General features: G+C 36.7%; 1 protein-coding gene across 1 annotated transcript in view; it reads right to left on the reverse strand.

The window, feature by feature from the left end:
• The window catches only part of Ano3 (anoctamin 3), a 306,379-nt gene that overhangs the window by 125,990 nt on the left and 153,880 nt on the right, over window positions 1-26,509 (reverse strand). The window contains exon 6 of the mRNA XM_059261076.1: window positions 309-467. Coding sequence (XP_059117059.1) covers window positions 309-467 — 159 coding nt within the window. The remainder of the gene's footprint in view (window positions 1-308; window positions 468-26,509) is intronic.

Here is a 26,509-nt window from a genome sequence, read left to right on the forward strand (position 1 = left end):
GCAGCTTGGCGAACACTTTCAAATTTTGATTTTCCTCACACAGGGTTTCCTACTTTGCATGGGCATAATCATTACATAATCAGTTTTCAAAAATTGAAAAATTAGCCAAACCCTTTGAAAATTTTTTAAAATGTACAGAAATACATAGATGAAAAAGTAAATAAATATTTAAGTGGAACAGTACATATGTATTTATTTTATACTTGGACTTGGGAAAATGCATAAACCATATATTTTAAAGTATGACTGATAGTATCTATCCCAGAATATTAGTCCAAAAAAGAAACTGATAATGGAAAAGCCTTTACCTCCTTTTCCAACATCAAGCCTTCTGCTCTGAGGTTCTTTTCAAATGTGTTTCTTTTGTCATATTGGATGTTTGTCTTTCGATAAACCAGGATGTAATCAATTCGCTTTTTGCCATCTTTAAATAAGAGTCCACTGGATGCTATGTAATTCATGTCATTCTGTTTAAAAACAAAACAAAACAAAACGGTTAATAGTGTAAGTTAGATAAACATGTGTGCTAAATATAGGCACTAGGAAGCTGATACCAGAAAAAAAATAAATGTGTGCTTTAGACTCCTACTGAAAACTATGGAAAGATAATTCAAGCTAGTCTGCAATCTACAATGGAAGACAGGCTAACAGGATTGTAATTAGGTTTGTTACTTGATGGCTGATCCTTGAGTTGTATGTTTTATTCAATACGTCTCTGTAAAAAAATACCAGCTAGTGTATCTTCCATACTGACTAAACCATGTCCAGATGTAATTATTTTCATACTTCAACTTGCTCATTCACAACTTACATTTCAAACATAAAGACACTAAGGCTGAAAGAAATGAAACCAACATAACACCATGTGTTATTTAAGACTCCCACAAATCTCTGCTTTTCTAAACAGTTGTTCAATAATGCTGAGACCATACAATAATTCCTGAACTGCAAGCTTCAGGAAATGTTTACTCTTAGGATACGACTGCAAATAGATGGTGATGGAAATAGTGCACTCACAGCTAGCTCATCAAGACTGGTTAAAGATGCTGAGGAGGTGGCTCAATGTCTAAAAAACGCTTACTGAGCAAGCCTCGGGAACTGAGTGTGGATCTTCGTAATCCATGTAAAAGTCAGACACAGAAATGCATGCTTCAGTGACCTCAACTTGTTCCAGGGAGAAGGGAGACCAGAGAGTCTTCTGACGAGCTAGCCTAGCTAAGGCAGCAGCAAAGATAGTCTCTTTCAAACAAGGGGGTGGTCTGTAGCACACGTGCACTCCTTAAACCTACCCACAAAGCAGTTTGAAGGATCTCATATTGGTGTTGCCAATATCCGAAGTTATTTTCATAAACTGGTAGATTTTCATCTAGATATTTTCCTTGCAAGATTCACCTTAAAATAACTTAACCATATTGAGTTCCATCTTCTGTGGTGCAGCTGGGGGCCATGTGGATGTCTGTGGTATGGACAACCATGTGAAATTCCATATGTACTGCCACTTGCTGTTATGGGCAGGAAAGCTTCTGTTACACAGGTTTCAATGACTCCAGACTCAATAGTTGAGAATGAGAGACATTGAAGGCTTCTACAATCCCCAGTCCCCCAAACAGAAACAGCCTAGACAGGAAGCCGTTGAAGAAACCTGATGCAAGGGAAACTCCCCCAAACCTACAAAAATGACTCCAGATAAGACTCCTAGCAACAGTAGATAGGTAGCCTGAACTAGCCATTTTCTGGAATCAGATCGGTGACTACCCAATCTGTCATCAGAGAGCTGTCATCCAGTAACTAATCAAAACAGATGCAGAGATCCACAACCAAGCCCTCGGCGGAGCTAGGGGAATCCTGTTGAAGAGAGGGAGGCGGCCGGGCGGTGGTGGCACACGCCTTTAATCCCAGCACTCGGGAGGCAGAGCCAGGTGGATCTCTGTGAGTTCGAGGCCAGCCTGGACTACCAAGTGAGTTCCAGGAAAGGCGCAAAAGCTACACAGAGAAACCCTGTCTCCGAAGGGAAAAAAAAAAAAAAAAAAAAAAGAAGAGAGGGAGGAAGGATTGTACCAGCCAGAGCCAGGAGGTCAAGATCATCACAAGGGAACCCACAGAAACAACTAACCTGGGCTCATAGGAGCTCACAGTTTGGACCAACAGCTAGGGGGCCTGAACGGGACTGACCTAGGCTCTTTACACATGTGGGACAGTTGTGTAGCTTGGTCTGCTTATGGGACTCATAGCAGTGGGAGCAAGGCCTGTCCCTAGCACTTTGCCTGGCTTTTGAGAACCTATTCCTCATACTGGGTTGCTTTGCCCAGTCTTAATACAAGGGGAAGAGCTTAGTGCTACCTCAATTTGATATGTCATGCTTTGTTGACACCCATGGGAGGCCTGCCTCCTTTCTGAAGAGAAACAGAGGAGCAATGAGTTGGGGTGGGAGGTTGAGGGGAGGTGGGGGGAGGAAATGGGAGGAGAGGAGGGAGGGGAAACAGTGGTCATGATGTTAAAGTAAATGAATAGATTTAATAAAATAATTGTTATAAAAAGCTGAAAGTGTAGCTTTTCACAGCTGTGGCTACTGGTGTGTGTGTGTGTGTGTGTGTGTGTGTGTGTGTGTGTGTGTGTGTTGCGGGAAGGGTAGTGGTGGGCGAGAGGCTCAGTTATCTTTAAGAGTTGGCTATGCTCCAATGAGTATATGGGCAACAAAATTGTTCTTGGTGTATTATTTTTATTGAGGGGGGGCACAAGGGTGAGAAGGTGGACCTGGGAGGAATGGAAAGCAAGTGTGATCAGGGTACATTGTGTGAAATTCCCAAATAATCAAAAAAATATTATGTTGGGAAAAAAATAACTTAACCAACATCTTATAATTCTCCAAAATGTCTCTCCATGCCACCCTTAAAATACTACTAAGACTATATAGGTTGTATTATCTTCTTTTTAATTATATTTTATTATTTAAAACAATTTTTAAGTTTAAGTATATTTTGATCATGTTCTTCCTCTGCCCCAAGTTCTCAGAAAGGAAACAAAACTTCAATCAAACAACACAACTGCCCCAAACCAAACAAAATGCCAAAATAAAACAACACCTGTCCAACAAAACAAAACAATAAAACAAAAAAACAAAATCTCCACCAAACTGTAACAAACAAAAAAGTTGTTGTGTCCAATTATATGTTGGTCAACTAAACCTGAACATGAGGCCTGTCCTGCAGTGGTTGATATACCCAGTGTCATTCTATAGAGAAAACTGATTTTCAATCTCCCAGCAGGTATAAGTGACAGTTCAGTTGTTAATCTTTACCCTAGTAGCTAGGTTTCCATTCATTCGTTTTTCTATCCGACAATTTCATTCATTCATTAAAAAAATAACAAAATAAAATAGAATAGGATAAAACAAAAACTATCACCTCAAAGTTGGACAAGACATAAATTACTCAAATAAAGCCAGAAATACCAATGAAGACATTCTCCTGATGACTTTCTTAAGGGTGCTGTACCATTCTAATGCTAAAGATCACACAGAAGAGCAAGCTCTTGAACCCAGGTCTGCATTCTTAACTAATATCCAGCTGTCCTCCATTCTCTACTGCCTCCCAATGATTTGGATGACTGTGTCTGCTTGTTATTCAATGTTTCCCAATTAGACATTCTTGACATGCAGACAAATTGCATAACATCTTGGGGGACTAATATAATTTTAGACAAAGGCATATTGAACTACTATGAAGAGCTGTACGCATGTACAGTTTCAGTTGAGAGAACTGGATGTCTGATGAAGCAAGGAAGTGGTGTTCATGGAGTTAAAAAGCAAGAAGTCATTCAGGTGAAGGAAGCAAAAGGAAGTGACTAAGAATGTCATACCCCAACAGCAGGTTATGTTTCTCGTGGGCCCTGGTATGCACTGCTATTCAAATAGAGCAGTCTGCTGTGTGAATTCATCTCCTAGGGACCCTGAGCTCAAGGGCAAGAAGGTGTGGTACATAGTCCTTTTTATAATGAGTAGAAAATTAACAAGTTTTCCAGGATTATTTTATTAAGTAGCTTACCAGGACTATGGTGGTTGGTTTTCATGTCAGTTTGCAACAAATTTACATCATCTATGCAGGAAGCATCAACTGAGAATTTTTGTGATATCCTCAATTGATGTGGGAAGAACTACCCAAAATGTGGGTGGCACTTTCTTGTAGCAGTCCAGTAAAAGAGGCCATAGCAGGAGGGAGATCATTTGCTTGTTGCTTGCTTAGCCTTCCCCTTGCTATGGCTGCTGATTCCTTTGCTGATGTTGGAATTAGTGTTTTCAGGCCTCCTTCACCCTCAACTGAGAGTAAGTGGTTCTTCTGCTATCCCCAGGTTTTCTCCACCATGGTGGAGCCTTGTGGTCTGAGGAACTCTTAGGTTCTCAGCTTCTCAGTGTGACACAGATGTTGGTGCTGTTTCAATGTAAGTTGATTTAATAAATTATATACTGAGATAGAATGAATATATATAATATATATATATATATATATATATATATCCATTCTGTCTTTTCTGTTTATAATCCTGCCTGATAGAGAGACTAGGTTACAAACACTAGCAGATACAATAAGGCTTTATAAAATATTATTATTGTTATTATGTATTTTGTATATAGTAATAAAGTAAATTACTTTAACAAATAATATACTTTATGATTTGACAATAATAGCTATCACTTATTAAACATCTACTTTGAAACCACACACTTTACTAAGTATTTCAAAGGTTGTTTAATTTAACACTATGTAGCCTTTTAGGTGTATCTTGTTCTGAATACACAGAAACTCAGATGATTCCCAGATGTCATAGAAAAGGAAACAGTTAATCCAGAATGACCAATCACTTAGCATCTTTTCTGGGTTTCTAGCAACTATGTTTAAACAGAATTTGTTTCCTCTTTCTCATCATTTATACCATTTCCCACTCACTATGGTAACTGTGATAACTTTTTGATTAGGTTATTGTAACAGTCTGACTTGTCTACTTTGTTCCCCTCTCTTCCATTTCTAATATGAGGGGTGAGGTACTAAGTGTGGATGAAGTCAGATGACACCTTTCTCTCAGGCTCTCCAGAGGTTGCCTAGTGATCCTTACTCTTGGTCCCACTTTATCTAATATTATTTCCTGTAGCACTCAATACCTTCTGTCATTGTACTGAATTATTCATGTTTTTACCAACGCTTTTGTTCTGATACAAATTGAATTTTATAAAGTAAATGTTCTAGTTTGCCATTCTGTCTTTGATAAAACAGATACCAAGGGTAACTTGGGGGAGGAAGGATTTATTTGGTTTACAGGTTACAGTTCATCATAGAGCGGAAGCTATGGCAAGAACTCAAGGTCAAAGCTTAAAGTAGAAACCATGAAGGAACACTGCTGACTGCCCTTTTCCCGTGCTTCTGCTCAGCTGCCTTCCTTACACAACCCCAAATCACCTGCCTGGGTGTGTCACTGTCCACAGTGGGTGAGGTCTTCCTCCATCAATTAGCAATCAGAAAACAATCCCACAGGTATACCCATTGGTCAATTGGATGGAGGCAATTCCTCACAGTGATTTTTCAGCCCCCCTTTCCTATTGTGAGTAATTCAAATATATGACTTTTAACCAAACAGATAGTAGGAGTCAATGAATATTTGTAGAAAGGAAAAGAAGAAGGAAAAGGCAGGAGTATATGAACAGATTGAGAGGGAAGACCCATATGTAGCTAGGTAGTACTAACATAGCAGACATTAAGGGCAGGAAAAACTGGAGTGTTCATTTATCACCTTCTTCCCACTAATAGAAGATCAATGATATGAATCCACAGTGCACTTTCATATCAGCTTCAAGACACTTCAGTGTTAACAGCTTTCTTGCTGCTTTGCACCCAAGCCCCAGTGTGGTCTGTATTTTATTTTTATTTAGTTTACAGCCCTCTTCAATTTAGTAAAAAAAAAAAAAAAAAACGGCAGTTGATACTTGCAGTACTAGCAGCATATTAGGTGAAGAAGTCATTCCATAAGCACTATGAATCAAGAGATTGGTTGCCACAGTAACTAATACAAAACAGGCCACTTTCAAAAGGACGTAATGCTGTTTTGACAACTGCATGGTGTGACGATGGAACTTCGGTTGTTACAGATATATAGTTTTCCATTTTTAAACAAGTGGGTGCTAAACTTACCCAAAGAAACACCTGCCTGATTAAAACATTGCTATTTTATTGATAAGTGACCTTCAAGAGTATACCCTCATGTCACCTTGTTCAGAGTAAACAATGCCAGAAACTACATTAACCAGTGCTGCAAATTCATTATCCAATCATTCTGTCAAATCTAAATTTGAAATAATGAATTTTTCCAGTTTTCCTACACACAATACAACATCAATATCAAAATAGAAAAAAGCAAGGCAATATTTAGAGATTTTTTTTCTAAATTATGTGAAAGGAATTAAATATAGATTCAATATAATTAGATGACAAAGAACATTGTGTTTTATTTGAACTATGACAATCATTAACTGAGGTGTTAACTAATCCATGATTGTATTTTTTGTTTAAATGAAGAACTGATAGAAAGTTTATCATATATATTATTATATAAAGGTTCAAATAGTAAAACTTCAAGTATTTTTTTTGAGACAAAGTCTATCTGTGTAGCCTTGGTTGTCCTAGAAATCACTTTGTAGACCAGGCTGGCCTCTTGAGTGCTGTTATTAAAAGCATGTGCCACCACTGCCCAGTATCAAGTACTTTTTTATAAAAATAGTTGACAATGTACAAAATCAAATAATAATGATTTAGATTACTAAAGTGCTATCCAATCAGTGTGGGACATGTTCAATTTATATTCAAGATTTTAATATTTATTATTTCCAGGACATGGAATAAAGTTGGCTTTTACAGAGAATCTGGGACACAGCTAATTTATCAGGTGCCTGTTTGTGTTCGTTAGTTTTAATTGTCAGCTTGTTACAACCTAGAGTCACCTGGTTGTGGTGGGAACCTCAAATGAAGAATTATTGCTATGCCCATGTCTGTGAGGAGATGTCTTGACTGATGATTGATGTGAAAGGGCACAGCCCTCTGTGAGCAGCACCATTCCTAGGCAGGTGAACCTGTGCTATATGAGCATGCTAGCTGAGCATAAGCCAGGGAACAAGCCTTTAAACAGCATCCTTCATGGCCTGGACTTCAGTTTCTGCTCTACCTTCCCTCAACAATTAATTATAGCCTTGAAGTTTAAGCAAAGAAAAAAAAAATTGGTCTCTAAGCTGGTTTTGGTCATGGCACTTATTATAGTACTTGAATGATTACTAGAAAACCGCTAATCTTCCAACCACTTTGAAAACAAGCACTCATTTGAAAGTCATGGATCCCAGAAACATTCAGAAAAGCTGATTTTAAAGACCATCTCAAGAACTGGTGACTTATGACTCATGTTTAACGGAAAGCTTTACAAATATTTAGCCTATTTGTAAAATAATAGTGGAAATTTGTCAGAGGGCATTTTAAAAATAAAATAATGGCAGTTGCTGTTTGTTATATATATTGGAAAAGGTGGATATATTACATATTTTGAAACTAACAAAAAATTATTGAAAACTTAATGTGTGCTATGCACTGCGCTAATCTCCAAGTGTAAGAAATAAGATCTTGAGTGTTTCCAGAGGTTTTCACATGTCATGCTTGGAGTAACTCTCCACCTCCACCATGTCCATTTGCTGTTAGGTAGTATTAAGAGCTACTAACCTTGCAAACTAGGTCTTGTATTTCATGATTTCTACACTCATCTCCCTCCCCCAAGGTTCTCTATGATTGATGAGGTCTGAAAGCACTCTGCTAGTGGGCAGAGTGAAGTTCTCCCCATCCAGTGCAAATCTTACAGTTTTGCTCATTTTTTCCCACTCTCTGGTGTATTGGTGGAATACTCAATGGTGTTGACATTAGCTTTTACCTGGACTACCAACTGGGAGATCTTTGGAGAAGTAAAAGCTCATCCAGTCCACTGGCCACAAATCAAAGTATAGACAGCATTGGATTCTGGTATGCCTTTGCATACAGTAGAATTTTTTTTTTTAAAAAAAAGTGGATACAGCCATGAAAAAACACCTGATCTCTCACTGGCCCTTAACCCACATACAGCACAAAGTGAATTGCAAGAAAGACAAGAGAAAAGTCCTCAGCTACAATCCAATATCACCTCCATCAGGCTGATCCAAATGTTACAAGATCCATGAAAAAGACTCTCTAGTTTGTGTGTGTGTGTGTGTGTGTATTTTTCTTCCTTTTTATATTTACTCTATTTTCAGTAGTATTTTAATTTATTTTATTTTGTAAAAAGTATTTTACTTTTATTTTTAGTTCCTCCTCTGGTATTTATCCAGTTTTATTGTATTTACGTAACTTTGACAAGCAGTCTGGTTTCTCTCATATGCTCAATCTAGTTTCGAAAGAAAGTAAAAAAATAGAGAAATGAAAGTAAAATAGGGACTTCTTAGGAAAAGGAAGGGCTGGCAAAGGAGAGAGAGGGATAAGAAATTGTAATGATTGTAAACATGATCAAGTACATGATGCACATATATGAAAACGTAATGAAACCAATAATCATATGGTGAGTATATGCTAATGAAATACTGAAAACAGCATATAGAGGGATGATTACAAGGAACTGAATAACACGGTGCAGTCAGAAGGAAACTATCTAATTGGCTCCAGTAGCCAGTAGGGGTCACATTATGAATTTAATAAAATCAGTAAAGATTATGACATAATATTAGATCATGTCATCAGTCTATGACTGGTTCCTGATTATCAGTTGGCCGCACTTTCAGTTTAGTATAATTCAGTATGATACATTGGTTGAGGTATTTAAATCTGGATTCAAATAATTTGGGCTTCAATTAATTGAGCCTCTTGTTCATTTAGTTTAACAGTGCTCAGTCTCCTGTCTACAGATTATAAATCAGAGTAATAATGATACCAAATGTGAAGGATTATTACTATGACTAAATGAGATAATGCATGAGGGAACATTACTGCCTGACTCACTCTAAAGACCATACAAAGTTATCTATTATTATAAGGGGAAAATTGGAAAGTTATATGGGGCCAGGCTTGGCATAAAGAAGTATTTGATGACAAGCCTGGCAACTTGAGTTCCATCCTTGGAACCCACGTGGTGGAAGAACTAGGTGGAAGGAGAGAACTAAATCCTGTAAATTGTCTTCTGACCTCCACACACATTATATATCAAGAACACACACACACACACACACACACACACACACACACACACACACACACACTAAATACATACATAAATGTACCAAACACTTGTATACAAAACTTGCATCTACTCAGTTTGTATTAAGAGTATTGCTTGTTTTTCAGTGATTCAATTCCCCTTTAACTTGTAGAAAAACAGTCTTTCTCGGGATAAAGATGGCTGAAAACATTAATAAGTAATACAAAACATAGATAAGTTCACTGACTTGAACATTTTGAATATGGAAACAGAGCAAAGGAAAAGCAAATGTCCCTTACATATGCTTATATGATATATATCATGTATCACAATTCACTACAAAATAGCCATAACATTCCTAGTTTAATGAGGCGGTACAAAATAAATATTTGTATGACTATTAATTCCAGAAATATACACTCAACAACTCTTACAGAAATCCCTCTCATATCTTTCTCTTAATCACAATCCCCTCAGTACTCAGTTCTCAGCACAAATTTTGTCTGTTATGATTCTGATATTTTTACTTTTCTTCAGTTTCAGCAACAAAGGGTATGTCATTAAACGTTCAGTTTATCCAAATATAAACACAAGATGATTTTTTCTTTTTTAATTTAATTTTATTTTACAATACAATTCAGTTCTACATAGCCACAGATTCCCTTGTTCTCCCCCTCCCGCCTCCCTCACCTTCCCCCCATTTCATCCCCCATTCCCACCTCCTCCAGGGCAAAGCGTTCCTGGAGGACTGAGATCAACCTGGTAGACTCGCATAAGCCCCAGGTTTCAAACAGCAAACTCATGCCATGAGCACAGGACCCGGTCCCACTGCCTGGATGCCTCCCAAACAGATCAAGCCAATCAACTATCTCACCCATTCAGAGGGCCTGATCCAGTTGGGGGTCCCTCAGCCATTGGTTCATAGTTCATGTGTTTCCATTCGTTTGGCTATTTGTCCCTGTGCTTTATCCAACCTTGTTCTCAACAATTCTCGCTCATATAAACCCTCCTCTTTCTCGCTAATTGGACTCCCTGCCCACAGCGTTTTTGTGCCTTGCGGCTCATGACTACTCCCCAATCTTTCAAAGGCAGGGAGAAATATAAAAATAATTTATTTTGGTTTTAATTTATATTCCCATTTCTAATAATTTTATGAAATACAGACGTTTTAGTTAGCAAGCCCTTTGATGTCTATTTGTGTTAAAATCTATAATATTTTGTCTTCAGATGGATTTCACTATTTTAATGGTAATTGAAGGTCATATTCTCAATTATAGTTTATTTGGATTTTTAACACTCACATAGACTTTTTTGTGCAAATTTTGGTAATCAGTTATCGCTGTGCCCATTTTATGAATTCTTCAGGTTTTTTTAATTGTACTTAGTGAGTAACACAGATGCTCACTGAAAGACAAAGGGCAGTGTGTGACTCAGGCTTTCTCAGAAGACTGCAGTACTTAGATTAGCCATGGCTGCTTATGTTGCTTGTTTATGCAGCTCCTTTAGCTCAATGTTGATGATACACAACAGACTGATTGGTCCAACTCTCCTCTACAATCTGGGTAGCTATTTGGATGGTCCTCACCCACAAGGTCGTTGTCATATTGCACACTTGTTTCTTAATCATGTCCTAGGGGCTCCATAAATGATTTTTAAAAATCAAACATTCTTTTCATAGTTTTCATTAGTGGTATTAGTTTTTGACTTCCTGTGTATCTTTGCGGTAAGCTTTAATTCTGAGTTAGGGGATGACAGTCTAGATGCTGTTAGTCTGATGCCATATTTCACCAGGAATTTCCTGCTTTAGACTCCTCGATTAATGTCCCAGAGACTTGGCATGTAATTACAGTTTATTTCAGGATGCAACCATCTCCTACCATTAGCTCATTATAAACCTTTTCTTATAATGAACAATATGTGTATATATTTCCAAAAATCATTATTAAAATATACTAAGAAAAAATCATATGCTGAAGTTCAGAAGAAATTTATACAACAGTGGAAATTTGTTAAATGTTGCTCAAAGTGTTAAAAATTCTATTTCCTCTGCTAGATTTTTTTTTCATTTTAAAAATAGTACTTATTAGGAAAAATATTTTAATTTCCCAAGTGTTCTGGAGAATAAAGTATGTATTAACATATATGCATTTTAATGCACCTTGTTTAACTCTAAATACACCAGAAACATAATGCTGAATTTCCTGTTCAAATAATCTTTAATTATGAGCTTTAGGAATGCCAAAACTCTGACCTCAATACTGAGCAGATGCTCAGTGCTGATGAGAGCTTGGCCAGGTTCATTACCTCCAGCTCACAGTGCCAGCTCTCCCTCTTTTCCATATGGCACAGTCAGTAATACAAATCATCTCTGAAGCAGTAACTGGAATGCTGACACTGGACAGCAGGATGGCTAAAGTTCTTGTCCACAACTGGGCAGAGAAAAATACTATTTAAGAACATACAAGTAAAAAAGTCATATTTAATAATAAATAATACAAATAATTTCAATGATTATTGCTGTTACTAATGCCATAGTATCCTTTAAGGAACTCACACAAGAAACCCTACAATGATTTCCAATACATAGAAATATTGTAAAGACTGGTCATCTCATAGATATAATGAAAACATTTGCAAGAAATCACTGAATTTATATTTCAGGTTATTTACATTAACTCTTATAATGAACAAAACAAAAATCATGAAATTAAAATATTTATACACATTGGGTAGTTGACAAGCACCGGGTCAAGTTAAGGGTAAAATATAATTAGGGCTGCCCGGCTTACCTGAGCACTTGATCCGCTTTCAACCCTAAGGACATTTGCAGAGCCTGTGAGTATGGGCTTTGTTTTTGAAAATTTCTAGGTGCCAGGGTTATAATGGAGAGTGAGTCAGATAATCCAGGCTGCAGATATTTTTAGGACACATATAGTAAGTGAAGTTGAACTATTAAGATATTCCCTGTTTTTGGTTCTATGCTAGTAACATACGACAGGCAAGCAGGTGCCTAAAAGAAAGGGACTCTCAACTCAGAGTGGTCAATTATACACAGCCAAGTTGGATTTATTTTCAGTTTAACAATGCAAAATCAGGGTGTCATACCAAAATACAGAACAACAAAAAAAAATCTATGAAACATGGGGATGTCCCCAGTACATTATTCAGTCAAAGGCTGAATATTTCACTGGAATATTTAATGTGAAATGCCAGACTTCCAGATTATATTATCAAAGCCTCAGCTACAATTTTTGCCTAATATCATTAACACAACCATGTTAGGAAAGACACAGATGTTCCAAGGCAAGTTATTCTCAATAGTTACAGGATTATTATTGTTCACATGCTTTGATGTGTCAAAGAGAAAATTCCCCATAATCTTCACATTAACATGATTTTTATCTAATGAGAATGTATTAGCTTGTGCAAAAAAGGCAAGCCCTGAGAAAGATGAATTCCTGTATCTACAGAAAAGTGTTTTTCACAATCCAGTGATCTTAAGTTCCCTGATCCTTTCACCTGTAAATTCTATCACCAGGACAAATATCTCTTAAGACATAGAAAAGAGAAAGAAGAGTCATTAAACCAGCTATGTTTTCTTAGTATTATAAAGCAGATAATCATGTTTTGGATATGAATAATCTATTCAGTTTCAAGACATTTTAAGACTTGGAAAGGTGGCATTGTACATGTATTAGACTGTTGAGGACTATTTTTAAATGTGTCATTCTTTCTAGACCCACAGTTACTTTTACTGTTAAAAGTTAGGTGTTTGCAAGGAGAGAAAGGTAAATTCTGAATGTGCAGATTGAAGCCCTGGAGATGTCTGGTTTATGGAGGTTACTTTCTTGTTTGAAACCTTCTTCTGTAATATTTCTTATATTATAGAAGACAATTCAACACAAACAAGTGACTTTTAGCCATTCTTTGGCAGTAGGGAATATATTTAGAAAAATAATCATACATATGCATTGAAATAATTATCCATGGAGCTTCAAGGGGTTAATAGACTCCTTGAAGCTCATTTGTGGGCTCTCTTAGGGATTCACAGGCTGGGAAACTCTGGCTTTAGCAATGTTTATCATAATCTTGTTTGTTCTCTCATTCAAGTACTAACCAGAACTGACCCTACTTGGCTTCCCAGATTTGATGAGAACCATCAGGTTTAGGGTAATATGGCAACAAACAAATGTATCTGCTTGTAAACTTAAGTTCTTCTTTTCAAGGTTGATAGAATTTAGTTAAATCATTTACGAGAAATCTTCCAAGCCCTTTGGAAGTCTCCTGACTATAACAGTATGTCCATTTGAAGAGTTCCTCAAAGATGAATGGCAGCATCAATACATCTTCAGTTTCACATTCTAGCACTTTATATAAAACCCCACGTTTTTATGTCATTGTATACAAGTTAATTAAATTTTCAATGACTCTTTCAAAGAAGCTTATTGATATGAAATCCATCCATCATACAATTTATCTATTTTGAATATAAAAAAGCAACTTAGTATGTCCACAGAGTTGGAAAATGATCACCACTGCCTTTTGGAAACTTTCATCACACATAAAATATTTGCATCGTCATTAGTGCTCATTCTCCATTTTCCCTTTCCCTTCTAATCTCTGTCATCCTTTGCTGGCCCCAAGTGAACACTCATGTACTTCATGTGCGTGTGCGTGTGCATGTGCGTGTGCGTGTGCGTGTGTGTGTGTGTGTGTGTGTGTGTGTGTGTGTGCGCGCGCCTGTGTACTTTAAAAAACTGTGATGATAGTGTTTAATGTAGATAAAGAACTACAAAAATTAAATAGCCAAATTCCCAATAGCCAAATAATAAACAGGCCAAGAAAATAAACAGATAGTTCTCAAAAGAAAAAATAAAAATGGCTAATAAATAGTTTTAAAGTGTTCATACTTAACCAACACCATAATGTACACTAAAACTACTTTGTGATTTCATAAACACACTAGTAGAAACACTACCATATAAAATATGTTACCTATATAGGGAAAGAGAAACTCATACACTTGCTGTTTGGAGTGTAATTGGGGGCAGACACTATGGAAATCAGTGTGGAGGCTTCTCAAAACACAAAACATTGAATCATATGGCCCAGCCATACTCCAAGTTCTATAGCCAAAGAACTCTTTATATCCCACAACAAATATACTTGCTCATTCATGTTTATTTTTGCTCTATTCACAATATCAATGAAATAGACCCAGTTATATGTCTATTATTAGAAATGTGGATTACTGAGAATGTGGTATATTCAAACAGTGGAGTTATATTTATCTGTAAGAAAAGTGAAATTTGTAGGAAATATGTGGAATTGAAAAATATATTAAATGAGATAGCCCAAGCTCAGAAAGACAAACACTCCATGGTATCTGTCATATGCAGGTCTTAGCTTATTGTCGATAGATATGTTCGTTTAGTAGGGATTAATTGTATGTGGAGGCCTGGAAACTATAAAAGCACCCATGAGAAGGGATCAAAAAGTTTTAAGTAGTGGAGAGGAATGTATTAAAATGCATGTTATTAGAAAGTGGAAGATAGATTCCTGGGGCTGAAAAGACACAAATGAGAATGGGGACAGGAGTAAGTTAGGGAGATAAGGGAGGAAAAACAGGATGCAGGGAGAATAAAATAAAACACGTAAACATGAAAAATCCATAAACAAATCTGTTATTTTATAGGCTAATTTTAAAAAGAAAGACTAGAAATAACCTAGGTGTCTTTAGGGTATTGGTAAAGTGATTATCTAAGTTTCTGCATAGAAATCCAATACAGTAATAAAAAATGAGTCTGTTTACAAACTTATTTTGAACAATTCACAAGATAAAAATCTTAGATTAAAAAAAGCAACAAAAAGTCAAGAAAGAACTAATGTGAGTGGCAGACATCTGTGATGCTAAGATAAGTGAGAAGTGGAATTATCTGGGAAGTTATTAGACAAAACACAATATGGCATTGTTCCTCACTATTTTTCTCTCTTTGTATAATATTATGTTTCCATATATATAATATATACAAAGCTATGGGGGCTATTACTTAGTAATTTTTCTTGAGATTGTACTTTCAAAAATATAGACCTTGCTAAAGGTTTAATTTAAAAATTGTTAGTATTAAGTAATATAGATTGTTTTCTAACACACATTAAAATTGAATCAGATTATTAAACTATTTAAGGAATTACTGTGCATCTTGGAAATTATTTAAAGACTGTGATTTAGCAAACATGGAACTATTTAGCTTAAATAAAACGTTTGGGTTTATTTAATGTTTTCATTAGCAAAGAGCAAGACATGAAAGAAACAGACTGAAATTTTGAAATCTCACAATTCAAACAAAAAGGAAATGCCCAGAGGAGGTCAGGTGGAGTTACCCAGGATATCTGAAGTTCAGGCAGGGAGATCTATTCTTTGAGTGCTTCAAAGAAAAGGGAGGGGGGAAGCAGGGTATAAGCTAAATGAGTCTTAAAGACTGATGTTAGTAATCAAGATCCAGAGAGGGCCTAGCTCAGGCCAGAGTCTCTTTTAATATCTACAATGTGTTCCATGAGGATACTGTTGTGGAAAGCAGGGCAACATTTCTTTATTACTGATTGGCTGATTTGAATCTTTTGTAGAAGCTCAAACAAAATTGTAATTCTGAAAAGAGCTTTGAAGATCAGCAAAATATTGTCTATATTTCAGACACTATAGCCCTTCTAAACTGTCCACAGAATTTCTTTCCAGCAAATTTCTGAGTAGAAAAATAATAAAATAACTACATGACAAAAGAATAATCAGATTGAAAAATTGTACCAAAGTACTAAAACTCTTATAGTTTAACTGTGGTGGTTTGAAAGAAAACGGTCCCCAAAGGGAGTGGCACTATTAGGAAGTGTAGTCTTGTTGGAGTAGTTGTGGCCTTGTTGGAGGAAGTGTGTCACTGTAGGGGTGGGCTTTGATTTCTCCTATGCTTAAGCTATACCTAGTGTTACAGTTCACTTCTTGACCGCCTATCAAGATGTAGAACTCAACTCCTTCCTCAGTACCATGTCTGCCTGCATGCCACCCACCATGATGATAATGAACTAAACCTCTGAACTGTAAGCTAGCCTCAATTAAATGTTTTCCTTTATAAGAGTTACCATGGTCACGGTGTCTCCTTACAGCAATAGAAACTCTAACTAAGGGAGCAACCTTTATTAAATTTAAAAGCAAAATCATATACATGCACAGCTCTAAAGTCCTCAGCAAATAATGCATACTGTGTATTAGGGAACAAGCAAGAAATCTCCTAAGGGCCCTTGTAAATTAGCCTGGTGTCTAGAGGGCACTGAAAACTGCATTAAATAATGATGGCGAGGAGTACAGAAGTGGGAAGGAATCTTTTAAATAGAATTCAGAAAGTCCCTCCTCAATGATTCTTTTTCTACTCAAAGCCCCCCTTTCTGCGCACCTGACTACTATATGAGCTTATCAGAGGAACATGGGAAATTTAAATATCAACACTGGCAGTTTGTCTACTCATTGAAGCTATCTGGGTTTCTTTTGCTTATAGCAACTCTCATTGGTTAATGTAAGCATTCTGCTTTGGTGCTGAATATGCTGGTACCGTCTGCAGAATTGTAAGATGCTGTCAGGTGGCTAAGTCTATGAAGGCAACACTCTGAATATCTTCTTGTTATAAGACAAAGACACACTTACCTTACAAGAACTAAGAAGAAATTATCTGTCTAAAATAACTTAAACATTTTGAGTTCTCTAATGTACCTACAACTTTTGGAAATATCATCCAATAAAGTGACATCACAGAGAAAATAACCACAGCTACAAATGCCAGTGTACAGTTCTCTGCTCAAGAATCCTAATCATACACAATAGTAGGTATTTAACTACCCTTTTGATATTTTAAATAATATTTACTTCATCAAATACAGAAAATTACTTCAAGAGACACATATGGAGACAACAGTGTTCTGAGTAGGATGCTAATATCTCAGAAAGTAATAGCAAGAACTGACAAGTAGGATTGTATCAAAGTCAAAGGCTCCTGAACATAAAGGAAATAATCACCAAAAAGAAGAGACAAGCTATGTAACTGGAGACAAATTTTTCCAGCCATTCATCTGAGAGGCTTTATATGCAGAATATATCAAGAACTCAAAATGTTAAGTACAAATGGGCAAATAATCCAATCAACAATCAGACAAAGGGACTGAACAACACTCCTCACAAGAAGTACAACAAATACATGAAATATTTCAGTATCCTCAGCCACCAGGAAAATGCAAACTGAAACTACATTGAGATTCTGTTTTATCCTAGTTAGAATGGCTATCATCAAGAAATAAATCAACCAACAAACACAAAACAAATTGTTAGGATGCATAGGTAAAACAGGCTGTATATACCATTGGTGGGGATTAGTTCAGCCACTGTGGAATCAGTGTGGAGGCTCCCCAGAAACTAACATTAGATCTATCACATTATCCAGCTATATTATTTCTGGGTTTATACATCAAAGGATCAAATGCAACATACAAGAAATATCTGTACACTTATGTTTCATAGCCATATTCATAATTTCCAAGTCATAGCATCAGCCTAGTTGCCTATCAGTGGATAAAGAAATTGTAATGAATGGAATGGGGTGCTATACAGCTGTTCCTCAGATCAAAACCATACTATTTGCAGGCAAATGGGTGGAACTGGAGGTCATTATGTCAAACAAAATAAGCCAGACTCATGTGAAATTTGAAAATTTTATATAGGACATTTCATATTTTCTCTAACATGTAGAATCTAGATTTTTAAAAGGATCTAACATGAAATTAGAATGAAATGTATCTGGGAATAGTAAGGTGATCAGGGAGTGACAGGAAACAATAGAAGTTAAGTGGGCTAAATATTGTTAACATATGTTCCAAACGTATTAAAGTGTTGCAATGAAACCTACTGTTTTGCATAATTAATAAGAAAAGGAAAACTACAAAATTTTACACACACACACACACAGTACTGGAGTTCGAACCTGGAGCTGTGGCTATTCTAGCTATGTGCTCTACCACTGAGCTACAGACTCACAGACAAAGACACAAATAAAACTTAATTATACCATGTGTCAGTTTTTCCTAGGAAAATATCTGAGGTCAGTTGTTTTCTAAATTGGTTATTTTCTGGCATACACCTATAAAGTATCTGTATCCAATTTACTCATAAGTGGATAAATTCAAAATCAAAGATCAGTCTGCAAGTATTCTACAGAATTTCAATAAATCTCAAGTGGCATCTCCATCACATTCCAAATGAATCAAGAACCACTTACCAGAAAAATGTTAGTTTATGTGAAGTATTATTAGGGAGGCTGATGTATTTGGTTAAGGAAGCTTGAGACAGTTTTACTGTACAGCTCCAGCTAAGTCCTCACAGTGACCTCCTTGCCTCTGCCTTAAGTGCTGGGATACAGGCGTGTGCCACCATGCCCAAATGAAGCTGCTATGTCTCGCATATTGCTTATAATTTAGAAACTTCTCAGAACAAGAACAGAGCCTGATTTTGTCTATACAATCTTCCTCTTCTACTATCTTGGCTTGGGGCAGTGCACTTTTATCAGGTGTCTAATTTTATTCTCCATTTCCATTGCCATTCAATATCTAATAAGTGTAACTAACATCCTCATTCTGGATAGGCTCAGGCCCTTTCAAAAAATAGCATTTCCCAATTCAGAGAGAATATAGCTAATTAATACTTAACATTTTAGGTAGTTTTGTTTTAAGTTACAGTCATATAACATATAATGTATATGAACCTTCTCTTTATTTTCTTACCTAAAATCCTACCTGTGAAGATAAATGATATAAGTGGAATTTGTCACCTACGGAAAATCAAAATGAGAAGAGATTAAATGCCTCAGAGTATCTTACACACATCCCTTCTCCAGGATGCTTTCCTGCTTCTCTTTATTTCCTGCACAAATTCACAGCATCTATTTTCTTCTTCTGTCTCTTCTTTCCCTATCCCTGATTTCATTCCCTTCCTCACACAGTCAGACGATCTGTGGGAAGGACAGCTGCCATGCACTATCACTTCATTCTTGGACAATATTAACCTCTGGAATCATTGACTTTTTAATTATAGGAATGTGAATACTTTTCTGTTTCTATTTTATTTTATTCACTTCACATGTGTTAATGTGAGTATATGTGTGCATATAAGGGCGGGGTACATGTGGAGTGTGCACAAGGGCGGGTGCTCTAGGCATGCCTGAATACACAGGCTTACAGGGGCCAGATGAGGATGCTAAGTATTGCATTCTATCACTCCCCACCTTATTTAATATAAGGTATTTTAGTGATCCTGCAGGATGGATGGTAAATATGCCCTGCTCTTTATGTGGGTGCTGAGATTTTAACTCAGACCCTCATACTCTAACTCACTGAGACATTTCTCCAGCTCCATAACTAAGCACAAAAGGTAATGTCAGGATTTAAGACATCATAGCTTAGGGCTCCATGTTCTTAAGGATAACAAGTTTCACAGGAAGATTTACGCTCATAAATGTGATAAAAAATCATATCTAGTACAGAACAATGTGAATTAGAAAACAGTAATTTCTCAATTAATCTTTGAGGTGCTTTAGTTTTTAACCCTTTTCTTACTACAATACTGTCAGGTACATTAAAGACCACAGACTAACACTTTGTGTTTTATGAACAACTGATCCTTTATACTAATATGATCTCTTCAGAATCAACCCGATGCATTGTCTAAACTGAAGGGTCCATTTTGTCATGCATGTAAGCAGCATAGGGTCATCTGACTGGAAATAGCTCAGAGTTGAGAGGACTTTGTGAGTTTGAGGAATGCTACAAGTCTGTGACTGTGGGTATGAAGCAGGATGTGCTCCCAAGCACAACTTCCTACACCACCCCATATTTTCTTCATACCTATAGTCTTGTTCCTGCTCACTTCTCTTCATTGCATGTGCTACAGCAAGGGATGCCTCTTGCTCTGGTCAGGCACATATTCATTCTCAACTCAGTACAAATACGCTTCAACTCAGTAGCTTGTCGTATGCTATTCCTCCAGATTCAAACACTTTCCAATGTTCTAGCAATGTCACACTGAACTTTCTATAATTTCCAGCTATGTTCTGGTAATGAACATAATGGGCAGACTTGGGGACATAGTTCAGTGGTGATTTATATGCCTAGCCTGTGAAAGATTCTGGATTCCGTTTTTAGTGTCAAAGAAAGAGGGGAGATAGAGGACAATAGAGAGAAGAGTAGAGGGAGGAAAGAAGAGGGGAGGAAAGGAGTTTGAGGAAAAATATCTCAGAAGTAACTGCAATTATGAGACAACAGTAGTCTACTTTGTCTCCAAGACCACAGAACCAACTGCATGCATATGCATGTACAGTGTATGTGATAAATAACAAGCAACAAAGATTGCATGTAGTGTTTATGAAGTCTGCTCTTATTGTACAGAATGCCACAGATTTCTGTTAGAACTCTTTCTCTTACAAGAGAGGGGAATCAAATTTAAACTAGGCAACTGTAGTTTCTAAGACTATTGTGTTCATGCAGCAAAATGTCTTCAAGTATTTACCACACCAAGACCTACAATAAGTTTCTGTGAACAGTTGGTCTGGAAACCCAGATGCAGCTGTCAAAACTTTCTTATTTGTCAATGTGTCTGTGTGAAAGTAGGAGGATGTGAGTGCAGGTGCCCACAGAGGCCAGAAGAGGTTCTCTGAGCCCCTGGAAATGGAATTACCAGAGACTGTAAACCACTTGATTCTTGGAAAGGAACTGTGGTTTTCTGTAAGAAGAGGTATAATTTTAATGGCTGGGCCTAAGGGATGGAGAATTCTGATTGGCTGGCACAGAGTATAGTAAGGGAGCAGTTAAGGAACAGTGCTGGAGTAAAACAAGAGGAAGCATCAATATTTATGTCATCATTCAGCCACAGTTTTTTTTTTTTTTTTTTTCAGATTTCATGTGAAGGGGCCAGGGAATTCCTTGAAGAAGTCTCATTGCTCTTAGTATGGTATTTTCCAGAAGTAGGGAACGCCACAATTTTGTATACTTACATTTTCTCCATTGTGCCATCACATCACTTGAGGGACATGATAACCATGTCCCACTACACTTTACAGTAGCTGAAACAGTTTTATGGATACATATACACATACATACACACACATTTGTATAACTGGATATATATCTGTCATTTATTTATTTCCCACCAAATGATGATGTAGATTTATTTTACTAAATTATTCTTTGCTCTGTTCCACAGTGATGCCTTCTATACACTTGTTTTTATGTTCTTCTTAATTCCTCTAATCATTTAATTAATACACACTTTTAGCAGAACATTAAATTTAAACCATATCTATTTTTAAAAATGAGCTTTTTAACCACACCCTTGAAGCCCACACTAGTGGCTCTATGTGACCTCAAGCTACAGTGTTTTACAGGTCCCTTCTTTTAGTAATGCACTCCTTTAAACAAGTTTGTCCCGCATTTCTGTTGTGAGTCAGCTTTGCCTGTGCAAGGGGTTCAGATAACTGCTATGAAAAATGCTCCATGATGCTGCTCCTTTAAGAGAATAATTTAATCAAGGAGGAAGAAAGGAGAACATGTTATAATTTGGTGAGATGTGTTCCACTGTGAGGGGGAGAACAAGAGTTCACGTGCTATGACAGCAAAGATGAAATGACTGTCTTAGAAAACTTTGTTCAGAAGTGACAAGTGACTTGAGTCCTAGAGAAGTCAGGAGAACAGCAGGGAGAGCAGAGCATGTGTGAGCATTCCTAGACTGAGATGACTCCATGTGTAAAGTACCAGGGAACAAGTCAGGATAGGACTGCTCAAGGCCTGTGCACAGGGTGGTTGTGATAGGAGCAATTTACATCTGAAAGGACTTGGAAAGAATAGAAAGCATAATTCCTATTCACTCTAGCATTTAAGTGCTGTTCCTTAAAGCACCTTTTTGTTTGTTTTTGTCTCCAATAAACTAAAAGCCTTTTGAGGATATCAACTCTATTATACACAGTTTATATCCATTATACCTTATTCATCCCTGCCATGTACACACACACACCCCAACTAACAATTTAACTTGAGCTTTTTCACCTCAAAGTCTATGAAATATTTAGATTTGTAGATTTATAAGTGTAAACATATATTTTTTTACTGCTATAAACAAAAGCAAAGAAAGTCCCATATCCCAACTACTATTGCTGATCTCTATCACACAAATGATCTTAATTTTGTTTTCTAACCTCTTTTTAACTCCTTATTTCTTTATCAGAAAGTAATCAGCATGATGCTATTTTTAATAATGTCACCTCTGTTTTTATGTCTGAGCAGTGTCTACCTTTTTTTTTTTTTTTTTTGGTTTTTCGAGACAGGGTTTCTCTGTGTAGCTTTGCGCCTCTCCTGGAACTCACTTGGTAGCCCAGGCTGGCCTCGAACTCACAGAGATCAGCCTGGCTCTGCCTCCCGAGTGCCGGGATTAAAGGCGTGCGCCACCACCGCCCGGCTGTGTCTACCTTTTAATGTTACAAAATTCTATGTTCACCCCATACCTCTGGTCAAACTACTCCCATCTTCTACTTGGATTATTGCAAGGTCATCCCACCTCCACTCGCAGGAGCAGAGCCACCGTATGAACACATACCTCTTCAAAATTGTTAGACTCAGAAGAACATCTCAGTCCCACCACAGACCCCTGAAGTGCCATGCCTGAGTGCCTCTTCTGCTCTCATCTTGGGAGAGGCGGGGGGTCAATGCTCATTCTCTGTGTTCTCCTTGCATAGACCAATGTAGAAGATGTTCAAGGCCTCATCAAGGCTCCTTTACTGCTTTGATGCCAGTCACTTCATTTCTCCCCCGTATTGACCTCACAACTTCCACTCCTCATGCACAACATTTACCTTTTGATAAGTTGCTTCTGCAGGGTGGTGGCCTTTCTACATCCCTGCATTGACTTAACAACCTGTAAAAATGCTCATGCAGTGGCTTGCCTGTTTATTTTCTTAATCTTTCATTGTGCTTAAAGCTTTGCAAGTGAAAGGACTTTGCATGTTCTTTTTTATCAATGGATTGCCAGGTGCAATCCAGCACATATAGTGGGCTGGAGCTGCTAAAAGCAGATGCAGGATAACGGCTCTCAAATATGGTACCCAAAGCAACAGCTTCAGCATCACCTGGACACCTGTTAAAGCTGCAAATTTTGGGGCCTCAGTGGAACCTAATGCTATAAGAAGCTGTCATTTTTTTAAAAACAATTCCTACAGGTAATTTTGATATTCACAAGTTCGCCAACCTCTTTTACAAGGTATCTATTTAGAAAAAGAAGCATGAATATTTTAAAGCTTGCTGTAGCCCAAATTTCTTAGAATGTGAGAAGTGAGTCTGAAATATCATCAAATGTAATCTCACTTCTTCTTCTTCCTTTTTTTGAGGAAGAAATGCCAAAGGAAAAAATTATATTTGAATCTGAAATTAGTGATATTTCTGTTTTTAGGAAAGTGAAACATTTCTTATGCATATCAGCTTTAATTATGCAACTTACATTTTTCTCTGAAAAATATCCTCAAATATAAAGCTATTTTTCTACTTTTAGCTGATGTTAAATCAGTTAAGATGAGGAATGAGAATTAAAAAAATCTGCATTTCTTATTTTTTCAGGGTGATTCAAACAATGAATTGAGTTATTAGACCTGCTGTCTCCTAGATATATTCTTCCTATAACAATTTTATTTACTTTGTTTAAAGAGAAATCAGTGTATTTTCACACTTACAATTTTCTATAAGATATGTGTATTTCACTGAGCATTACTAAAGGATAGGACTACAGAGAAGAGAGCAAGGTAATTATTGATAATAAGGAGTGGACCCCAAATGTCTAAGTTATATGATTTGTGTTCTCTAAACACATGTAATAAAACACAAAAGAACAATATTACTAAACAAGTATAAATAGTTCAAAGATAGAGAGAAAATAAAAGTGTGGACAAGAGAGAAGCAAAATATATTTTGAATTTGCACAATATACCAGACATTAGACTAAGTACTATATTAAAAGTACTTTATTCTTTTCTCCTTTTATTTTTATTTATTCAATATAAAAGAGTTTCTACTTTATCTGATGAAGAACCAAAGCCAAATGTTTTCAGCATAACATAACGGGACACAGACTATGTTTTTCTGTTGTGTTCTTAATGTAGTAAATCCATTTATGATGTGAATTCTAAATATTCCCTTTGCAGAATTAGTTTACAGTGAATACATTTGCATATCCTTTTCCTGGTCACGGATTGTTATGGTAAATACCACACAAGGAATCTTTTAAACACTTGTTTTCACTAAAAATGACCACTTCCTTCCTTACCAGTGACTACTTATTTTAAGTAATCTGACTCTGAGTGCAGATAGAGACTTTGACTTTCTGATTTCCAGATGGGGTTATTTCATATTTTTAAAGGAAGAAATGAAAACAAAGCCTGGGAAAAGGGTAAGTACTTTAAAAATCTTTTAAAAGCATGGAAACTAAAGACAGCAGATGGAAAACATGCCACTTACTAGCTAGCCTGCTGGAGACATTCATAGTCAGGTCATATGTTTAGTTCAAGATTTAATGCTCAGTTTTCTTTCCTTAAAGCATTTCTTCTCAGACTTTGTATTTTGATATTAATCAAGAAATCATATATGAACCTATGCCTTAAGAATGACCAGAAAATATTTATCTTTAAAAATGTTATGCTTTACATAATTCCAAATCTATGAGTACATCAGGTAGAATTTGTGAACAGCTTTTCCAGTGAAAACAATAATCATACATTTAAGCACAACCACAACTTCACAGAGAGATGATAATTGTTTGGCATGCAAGATAAAGACAGGTGATTGTCAAATACACATTTAGATCACACTATTCCATTCTAACAGATACATTTCAAGCATCATAAAAATTTAAAACCTCTCCATTCTCAATTTGAAAATCAATATCTGCTATTCTTAATTGGCTTCCCCATGCACGCTTAAGCAAACAGAAAAGCAGCACGAAATTCCTAGATCGAGTCACTTTTAAACATACCACCGTCAGAATTCTGGGTTCAGCTGCATCTGGAACACTTCACTGCTGACAACCTTCTCAAATGACAGTCTTCTTCTTTAAAGCACTTTTCAGCATGACAGCTGAAAGTTCTGCCTTCCACCGCCTGCTTGATCCATTAGCTGGAGTCTTACATCGTGAATGCCGCACAAAGCATTTGACTGGAGGGTTTTAAGGCAACTCTTTAAATGCCTGGATATGCATAATGACTTTAGAGGAAGAGACAATGCCTCTCTTTATAAGAACTTCTGCATTGCTTTCTATTAATTTATTTTAGGGGGTGGCTGAAGTGCAGTACGGGGTTGCCTCGTGTGTCATTGGTTAATAGTGTCGATGTATGATTCATCTAAGTGACATTTAATCCTATAATGCCAGTGACATTTTGATGATTTTACTGTCAATTTTAAATAATCCATTACATATGGTATTTGAATGAGCTGAATAGATTGACACAAAATGTGGGAGATATTTTTAGTTTAAATAATAGAGGTCTGGCAGGGTGACCTTTTTTTATTTTTTTGGTTTTTCGAGACAGGGTTTCTCTGTGTAGCTTTGCGCCTTTCCTGGAACTCACTCTGTAGCCCAGGGTGGCCTTGAACTCACAGAGATCCGCCTGGCTCTGCCTCCCGAATGCTGGGATTAAAGTCGTGTGCCACCACCGCGGGTGGCCTTCTTTATTGGTGAGCCTAGCTATATTTTTTGGTAGCTTAGTGGAATTTAAAAGTACTTCCTTTTGTTTTTAAGAACTTATAAGAAAATCTCTTGTCCTTTTATTCAATTGAGAAAAGTACATGCTGGGCAGTGGTGGTGCACACCTCTGATCTTAGCACTCAGGAGGCATAGAAGGGAGCATCTCTGTGAGTTCAAGGCCATCCTGGTCTACATAGCTAGTTTTAAGATATCCAGGGCTACACAAAGAAACCCTATCTCAAAAAAAAAAAAGAAAAAATACAATAGAAACTTTATGGTTTCTGAAAAATCCCGTACCCGTGAAATGTCCCATTGTGTTGTATTGGCTCCAGGTTGATGTACTATAGTACAAGTGTAACAGAATTAACTGTTACCTAAACACAAACAAAATCCACCAATTTTTTCCCACTGATTAGAATTTATTTCATGAGATTTAATGGAAGATTGCATTTATTTTTGTCA

The sequence above is a fragment of the Peromyscus eremicus genome, chromosome 4 (genome assembly GCF_949786415.1).
Source record: "Peromyscus eremicus chromosome 4, PerEre_H2_v1, whole genome shotgun sequence".
Taxonomy (NCBI): domain Eukaryota; kingdom Metazoa; phylum Chordata; class Mammalia; order Rodentia; family Cricetidae; genus Peromyscus; species Peromyscus eremicus.